Source organism: Myodes glareolus, chromosome 24 (genome assembly GCF_982192425.1).
Source record: "Myodes glareolus chromosome 24, mMyoGla1.1, whole genome shotgun sequence".
NCBI lineage: Eukaryota > Metazoa > Chordata > Mammalia > Rodentia > Cricetidae > Myodes > Myodes glareolus.
In genome coordinates, this window is record NC_142049.1 from 12,528,798 (window position 1) to 12,538,054 (window position 9,257).

General features: G+C 38.7%; 1 protein-coding gene across 5 annotated transcripts in view; it reads left to right on the forward strand.

The window, feature by feature from the left end:
- Zfand6 (zinc finger AN1-type containing 6) overlaps positions 1 to 6,593 on the forward strand; it is a 59,445-nt gene extending 52,852 nt beyond the window's left edge. For all 5 annotated transcript variants that reach the window (XM_087901585.1, XM_087901586.1, XM_048435246.3 and 2 more), the window contains 2 exons: positions 3,392 to 3,499; positions 5,668 to 6,593. In XM_087901585.1, coding sequence (XP_087757711.1) covers positions 3,392 to 3,499; positions 5,668 to 5,816 — 257 coding nt within the window. In that variant the 3' untranslated portion in view covers positions 5,817 to 6,593. The remainder of the gene's footprint in view (positions 1 to 3,391; positions 3,500 to 5,667) is intronic.
- The last annotated feature ends 2,664 nt before the right edge of the window (positions 6,594 to 9,257 follow it).

Consider the following 9,257-nt stretch of genomic DNA (forward strand, 5'->3'; position numbering starts at 1 on the left):
CTCTTAACAATAATGGCCAGTAGACCATGTCTAGTCAGGGTTAAAGTTAGCAGTTCAGCTGGCAAACATTCTTAATGATTTTGCTGCCTTTATGCTGTCCCATCAACCTCACCAGATACCTGTATGGTCAGTGGGTATGACAGAGACAGTCACCAGTTTATAATTACTAACAATATATGGTGTATTTCTAGCTCCCATTTCCCTGTATGAAAACCTGTCTAGTTCTAAAGAAACTGTTCTTAACTTTAAAGTCAGTAAGACTGTGGTTCTTTGGCCTCTTTGCTACCAGATAGCTCTAGCTGAGATTGGATAGTTCCTTTTATATAAACAGAATTGGATAGGGCATTCTGTGGTCTTAATATCTTACATATATAACCCAAGGAAACAGTATTTTCTTAGAATCAGGTTTTCGCAGAATACTCGCATATCACTTGTGAACTGAGGCTGTGCTGATAGTTTGGGGTGAGCAGATGTTCCCATCATCTCCCTGCTATATCTGATACTCAGCAAGCCAAATGCAAGCTCTGGCTTATGGGCCTTTTCAGACAGCTGACCAGTCTTTTAACTTCAAAGTTGCATCTGCCATCAGCAGTTTGCGTTAGGTCTTTAGGGCTAATCAGGTTTCACTTTGAAGTATGTAACACCACTTGTTCAGAGGAAGGACATGAAATTTACTCTTCTCCATTTTCAGATACTACTCAGAATTTCTCAGTAGTTAAACCAATCCTGTTTAGAAGAGAAATCAGGGATAGTGTTACATTTAAGCACTAGTTTGTTTGACTACCATATTTTTTTGAGAACAGGTTAGCTATATTGACTTACAAATTAAAAAACATAAATATACAGGCACATTTCTAGTTACAGTTTAAATTATTTTTGAGTTCGTTTACAGAGCCAAGCCTTACCTAACTAATTCTGTTTTAGAGAACAAAAACAAGGCACTCTTGTCCATAATGAGCTCACATTCTAAGGGTACTTTTTTAAAAATTGATTTTCTTGAGCTCTACATTTTTCTCTGCTCCCCTCCCTGCCTCTCCTTTCCCATTCAACCCTCTCCCATGGTCCCCATGCTCCCAATTTACTCAGGAGATCTTGTCTTTTTCTGTTTTCTATGTAGATTAGATCTATGTAAGTCTCTCTTAGAGTCCTCATTGTTATCTACGTTCTTTGGGATTGTGATTTGTAGGCTGGTTTTTCTTTGCTTTATGTTTAAAAACCACTTATGAGTGAGTCCATGTGGTAATTGACTTTCTGGGTCTGGGTCACCCCACTCACAATGATGTTCTCTAGCTCCGCCCATTTGCAGTTTTCAAGCTGTCGTTAGTTTTCTGCTGTGTAGCACTCCACTGTGTAGATGCACCACATTTTCACTGTCCATTCTTTGGTTGAGGAGCATTTAGATTGTTTTCTTGTTCTGGCTATGACAAACAATGCTGCTATGAACATTGTTAAACACATGTCTAAGGGCACTTTTTATAGAAATAAAAAGCTTTATGCCTGTGTTTTGTTTTTAAAAATACAATGTGGCCAGGTGTGGTGACTCATACCTGTAATCCGAGCACTTGTTTCGAGTCAGGAAGACTGAGTTTGAGGCCAGCCTGGGCTACAGAGTAAGACCCTGTCTCGAAAGCCATAAGAAATAAGGCTGTATATTAGTAGAAGTTTCTCTGACCTGGGTTTAGCTTTTCTGGTAGAGAAGTTGTGCTGCAGAATTCTTCATTACCATACTTCACTCATAATGTGTGGTGTTTTGTCTGATATGCTTTTTAAAATACTAGATGAGTTAACATAAGCAAGTTATAATCCACTAATAAGTATGTGAGTGTTTGCTGTCAGTAGATGGTTATGGGGGTGCTCTACTCTGAATGTGGAAACGTCTTCCATAGATAGAGTGAGTAAGTGACTTAATGCAGGTCCACAAACATTTAGTCCTTGAGTGGTCGAGGAATCATGATGGTCTCTGGTAACAGGGATGATGGGACAGGTTCCTGCCCTCAAAGAATTCACATAAGCCAGGTTAAATGGACAGTTATAGGCACTTAGGAAGTACCTGCGTAGGAGCACAGGATAGAGCAAGGGTTTCCTGCTCTGAGACCGTAGGGGTGGCTCCATCAGTATAAACAGGAAAGACAAGATGGAGTTAGTTGCTAAAGATCAGGCACAGCAAGAACCGCTCACGAGACCACACAGGTGGGTGTGAGAGTTGTGTCAGAGTCAGGCACTGCAGTGTGGCGCAAGCATGTGGCAGCTTAAGAAGTGATATAATACAGCCAGGGAGAGGGTGGCAGGAGTGGTGAACATCTCTGGACCTTAGCCTGGGGAATAGTGGGGAGCCATCAGAATGTTTTAAACTATTTACTTTTCACTTACAACACATGAAGCCTGGGTAATAGGGTGGAAAGCCACGGAGTGTTGACGAGGGAAAGCTATTGGGTCTTGTCTCTGAAGAACACACTTGGATGGAATGGGAAAGCCTCTTGGGGTAGCTTGTAGAAGTGAGGCAGTATAGTCAGAAAGAGTGGTGACTCCTGGGAAAGTCCCTGGTTGTGACAAAATGGGCAAGTTGGCTACTTAACTGTTTCCTAGCCTGATGTCGTGTGTACCAGGCAAGGTTACAGCTGTCTCTGGGGCACTCAGGAGGGCCAGGGTGACAAGTGACAGGAAGGGGCACATTAACAGAGTTTAGTAACAGTGACTCTGAGTTGCAAGGCATCTGCTCTTGATTTTAGTATGAAAATGCATTGTTTGTTAGTTTCAATCTTAATTGCGTCATTTTAAAGTTTCCTTGTGTCTGATTATTTTTCTTAGCATCTTGTAGGGGTAAGGTTGAGAAAGAGTCTCATTCTGTTGCTTTGGCTGGCGTTTTACTTACTCTGTAAACAGCAATCCTCTGGGTACAGGATTATAGGCATGTGCCACAACACTTGGCTTAAGTGGTTTTATGTGATACGTTCTGAGCACATTGGAATTTCTGCTTTCTGAGAAGTCTGTGTAGACCAGACAGTGAACAGTGTTGTTTTCGTATGGCTATTTTCTTCTTAGGCTGTTTTCTAACTTAAACTTCATAGGTAGTGTCTATCTCTGTCTCTCTGTCTCCTTCCCACTTCAGATTACAAAAGAAAATCTGTAAGCCATTGTTTAGAATCACTGTTAGTATATTATAGATTACCTTCTATTTATGTGTATACATGCATGTAATGAAAGGAGGGTCGTGTTTTATAAATAACACAAATTTATGAATATCTTTCCTGACCTATAAGTCAATTCCTTAGCTAGTCTTTAAATTACAAATCCATGAGATAGTATGTATGGGGTGAAGAGCAACCAACACCCAGACACCAACTCTTACTGAATAGTTAAATTTGCTACCCTCTTTTTTTCTCGACTTCAGTATCAGATACAACGCAGCAGCCATCTGAAGAGCAAAGCAAGTCTCTTGAAAAACCAAAACAAAAAAAGAACCGCTGCTTCATGTGCAGGAAGAAAGTGGGGCTTACTGGTAAGGCCTCCTTGGACGGTTTAGTTAAGATCATGTTTTGAAAACACATGCTCTCTGTGACTGGCCAAATAAGATTTTTGCTGCCTTTGTGAGCATTGGTGTACATACATGTCAGCTTCTGGGTTGTCTTTTTTTATTTTTTCAGTTTTTGCATTTAAAAATTTATGTCGATCAAGCAGTGGTGGTACATCCCTTTAACCCTAGCAAGAGACAGGAGAATCTCTCTGTGAGTTTGAGGCCAGCCTGGTCTACAGAGTGAGTTCCAGGACAGGCTCCAAAGCTACAGTGAAACCCTATCTCAAAGACCTCCCCATCCAAAAAAAAAAAAAAAAAAAAAAAAGGTCAACTGGGTTTGAGAGATTTGCTAAGTAACGTCAGTGTAACAAATACTGGTGAAGGGCAGAAATGTCTCCTACCTTCAAGGAGATGGTAATTTGGAGGGATTTTTGGTAAGCTGTAAAGTGCTTTATGTGAAATGGTGCTGATCATGGACCATGCATGGTCGGTGAGCTAAAAGCAATACAGCTTTCTGCAGTGTAGACCTTACTGGTGCATGCCTGCTGCTAAACTCAATTGTCAAAATTGCTAACGGGGAACTATTCAGAAGTATTTAGAAAAGAAAAGAATGTATGTTAAGTACAGTCAGACTGCCCTGAGCATTCAGTTAACAAAGAGGGTAGAGGCCTGTAAAGGAAAGTGCTGTCTCTTCTCCGACAAGGGAGCTGTGTGCTAAGAGCAGGGCAAGCTTTGTACTTGGCTTCTGGAGAGTGATGCAGCTACAGATAGTTTTACTGATTGTTTACTTAGGCATCATGCCAAATACTTGTATAAAAATTAGAAATATGGATAGAGAACAGTTAAGATGTTGAGTGAAAATTGTGCTTCTGAGGGGAGTATGGTAGCACATGCCTGTAATTCCAGCACTTGGGAAGCGGGGACAGAAGGATCACAAGTTCAAGGCCATAGCTACATCAGATCTTGCCTCATAAAAATGGAAAAGAAAACGATACATTAGGATTACTTCATACTAAAGAGTACATTGTTACTAAGGAAGGAGATTAAAGTTAACATAAACTGTCCCACTTCTCCAATATATATTTAATTTAAAACATACAAATTTAATATCAAATGCATATTTGATATATTCATGTTTTAGACTTCCTGATAACAGGTCTAGGACTTTAACTTTTCATCTAATTTGTCTATTGTTTGTTTTAATTTTTTATTACATAAAGATTCAGAATATGTATTTATAGTTAAAATGTGGTTAAAAAAGTGATTGTCAATTGTTGGTTAAAATACTGATTTTTCCTGGGCTACGTTTCCCCAAATCCATTATAACCTAAAAATCTGACTTGGATGGACAAGACTGCCACTTTGTAGCTGTATTTGGGTTCAGCTCGTAGAGCTTATCCCTAGAATAGCTTTTTAGTTTTTTATTTTGTTTGTTTGTTGTCGTCGTTTTGGTTTTTCCAGACAGGGTTTCTCTGTGTAGCCCTGGATGTTCTGTGGAACTCCAGGCTGTTCTTAAACTCAGAGACCCACCTGTCCCTGCCTTCTGAGTGCAGATTAAAGGTGTGTGCCACCACTGCCTGGCTAGTGAAGTAGCTTTAATGGGTGTTTATTGTACATTGGACACCGTAACTCAATCCATGCAGTAATTCATGATTCCATAAACAGTGCACATGTGAGTCTCAGCGAAGCTTAGTGAATTGCCTATGATAATGAGGCCATTGATGCACAGAAACCTGACCCCGGAGTCCACCTTCTTGGTCTCCCCCAATTCACATCGCCTGAGAACTTAGAGGAGGAGGAGTTACATTATCACCCAACAGCAGTTCTTCAGGACTCACTAGTCTGGCCTTAATAATAAGTGTCACAGTTGCCTTCGGACAGTAGCACTTGTTTAAAAAGAAAAATGACCTATTTTCAGTTTAGCAGTGAAACCAGCTCAGAGAAGCAATCAGGACCTGCCCTAGTACAAACATATTTGAGGATAGGAGAAAGAAAAAGAAAAAGGAGCTCTGCTAGTGAGCTGAGAGTGTAGCTCTGAAACTTTGCAGTGAGTCCTCCTAGACTTGAAGACTATTACTTAGCATAGCTGTGGCAGAACTAGTGCCTCGCCCTCCCGTCTAACCCATGCTGTACACATGTTCCTCCGTTTCCAGGGTTTGAATGCCGGTGTGGAAATGTTTACTGTGGTGTGCACCGTTACTCAGATGTGCACAATTGCTCTTACAATTACAAAGCTGATGCTGCTGAAAAAATCAGAAAAGAAAATCCAGTAGTTGTTGGTGAAAAGATCCAGAAGATTTGAGCTCCTGCTGGAATACAAAACCCTTTGACCATCTGCAAACTAAAAATTGACTTGAGGTTTTTTTCCTAGTCCTTGGGAATGTAGAGCACCGTATCTTGCATAGACCTTTGAATCATGCATGTCATCAGAAGAATAGATTTTTGTTTTTGTTTTCAAAATGACTCTGAACATTTATTTCCATTGCAGTTTCTGTGGCTGAAAAGAAGTATTATCCTTTTAAGATCATTTTAATTTTAGTTGAGTGCAGAGGGCTTTTATAACAAATGTGGAGAAATTCTGGAGGGCTGTGATTTTTCCAGTATTAAACATGCATGTGTTGATCTTGCAGTTTATTTCTCATTGTGTATGTATATATAGCTTTTCTCTGCAGCACGATTCCCTTTTGATAATGCCCTTCTGGGCACAACTAGTTATCAGTAACTGAATGTATCTTAATCATTATGGCTGCTTCTGTTTGTTTTCTCATTAACAAAGGTTATACATATGTTGTTAGCATATAGTTTCTTTGCACCACTATTTATGTCTGAATCATTTGTCACAGGAGAATATGTGCTGTTGAGATTCTAAATCTGTGTTTTTTTTTCTTTTTAGTTTTTTTTCTTTTTATTTTGCAAGGGAAAGAAAAGCTGAATTCATTTCACTGCTGACTGCAAATTTCTTTCAGATTACTGTTCATTGGTCTGTGTGTGCACAGTATAAAGAATGATCTGAAGTCATTGTGCTGTATTTATGTTTATTCACCAGTCTTTGATTAAATAAAAAGGAAAACAAGAAAAATGACTGCTTCTTTTTCTTCTTTCTGGTAGTTAATTTTGTCTTTTTAAACCTTTTACAATTTTGTTTCCTAATTTGTAAGAGTACCACTGTTTGTCTTACATCTATTCATGCTAATTTGTTATTAAAAAATTTATATTATGAATTGAAGACCTTAGCATTTTTTCAAAACCAGGTTGCTGAGATGTCATATATTCTGGCCCTCATCTGACTGTCCTGCACTCTGACACAACAAATTAACATCTAATGAGGGCTTTTTTACTCCATAGGATTAAAGACATTAAAACTGTGCATCAGAAGAATTATAAACTAGAAATTATAAGCACTCCAAAGACCTATTTGTCCTCTGGTTTCCAAACTTTTCTGGAAGTTAACCTGTTTAAAAAACAGATGATGGTTGTATATAATTTTTTAATGTACAATTTCTTAATGTTAACTACTGACTAGTGTATATAATATGGTTTAATATTAAAATTATATATTTAGCTGATCATGCAAATAAATTTAAATGAGGATTAACACTGTGACTATCTCAGCAGATTCAGATAAAGTAACCCAGGCATGGTGGTATGTGTCTGTAATTCCAGCACTTACCAGAATGATTACTGTAAATTCAAGGCTAATCTGTTCTCTATAATAAACATCAGACCTGGGTAATATGTGAGAATTTGTCTTGAAAAAGGGGAAAAATTCCTTTCATAGTTAACAAAATGACAGAATTAGAAAGTACAAACTGTTTCAAAGTGAAAGACAAGGTGCCCGTTTTACCTTGCGTATTCAGAATGCTGTTGAACATCTTAGCCACTAGCACAAAACACCATGAGCCAGAAGCAGCATTCAATTTTGAACATTTTATGATTTTTATTTGAAAAATGGCAAACCTTAATAAATCAAGGAAGAACTCAGTAGTAAGGTTTAGTTAGGCAGCAAGACAGGATGCTGGTTTTCACAGTTTTACACGAGTTAACTGAAAAGCCAGAAGACCTCCTTCCACAGTAGCCTGCGCCACCAGTATATTATCTTGAGATTGCTTTGGGGTCCACTCGATTGCCTCGCAAAGGACCTAAATGAGCTCTGGATTCAGGAAAAGATAGTGTGTTGTTGCTTCAGGGAAAGGAGACAGAGCTGAAGGGAACAGATGAATTCTTTCACACGATAGAAAAGAATGTTAAAGGGTGGAGACAGAAAGCAGTGCTCTAGAACTCCAAGAGAGTAAGATTAATGCTTAGACCATCTAACAGACCTTAAGATAAGGTCAGCTCTTGATTGAGGAGAGTATTTTTGGGAATTTAAGACAGGATCTATGTAGACAGGATCTATGTAGCTTACTGCTTCTTTTTCATACTGACTTCTTAGCTTCATGCTCTTTTTTTCTTTTTCTTTTGGTGTGTAATCATTAAGATTAACTCAGAGGGACTTGGAGAGATGCCTCAACTGTTAAGAGTACTTGTTGCTCTTACAGATCTGGGTTCAATTCCCAGCTCTCACATGGTAGGTCTGCAATTCATGGGTACACATACACAAAATACAAGCAAGCTTTAAAGGGCAGAGCTAGAGAGAGGGCTCAGTGTTTAAGAGCACTGACTGTTCTTCCAATGTACCCATGTTAAATTCCAAGCCCCACATAGCTTGGAATTCCAGGGGATCTGACATCTTCACGCCAATGCATATTAAATAAATAAATGAATAAATAAATAAAAGGTAAAAGCTTGGCACAACTTCCAAGATTTAGACAAAAGACCAAATCTAGGAATCCATGGGCTAGAAGGGTCTGAAATAACTAAAAACACAGAAAATGCACTTAATGAAATTAGAGATTTTTTTTCGATGCTACAGAAAGAATCCAAAGGCATGAGGCATTTAGAACCCCCAGTGGGCGTGATCAGAACACTTATTCAGTGTACACTGTACAAAAGAACATTAAAAGAAGTAAAAGTGTCAAGTCACAAATGGAAACGTCAGAATAACAGACTTCTCAACAGAAACCCTGGACGTCAGGAAAGCATGGGATGATAGATTTCAAGTTTTGGAGGTTAAAAAAAAAACAAAAAACTACCAACCTATCAAAACTGTTTTTTAAACTCATGGAGAAATAAAGCCTTTTCAAACAAGCACACATTGTTGCCATTCACGATCACAGAGTGTACTTGGAGAATCCTAGACACAGAGAGGAAAGGAGAGGCTCAGCCAAGAGAACATGGGAAAGAATAAATTTCATCAGAGGAATATACACAAGCAAAGGAGAACTAAGGAACAATCCACGTGCCCAAAACAATAAGCAAACTTCTAATCAAAATAGGAAAGAAAAGAATGAACATCCCGACCAACCAGAAAAAAACAACAAAATGTGTAGGAATTGTCAATAATAGTCTGAGCTGCTGGGCATGGTGATGCCAGAGTTCCAGTATTAAAGAGATTCAGGTAGCTACAACTTTGAGGCTAGCCTGGACTACTTACTGAGTTCCAGATCAGCCTTAGTACCAGAATGAGAACCTTGACTTCAAAAGAAAAAAATAATGTTAAAAACAATGGCCTAAAGTAAACTATCTTTAACATTCAATTCAAAGAGGCAGATTGGATTAAAGAACAAGATCGAACTGTCTCTTGTCTCTAAGAAACATACCTGTGTGACATCACTCAATTTACCAGGTGAATAGAAGCTGACAT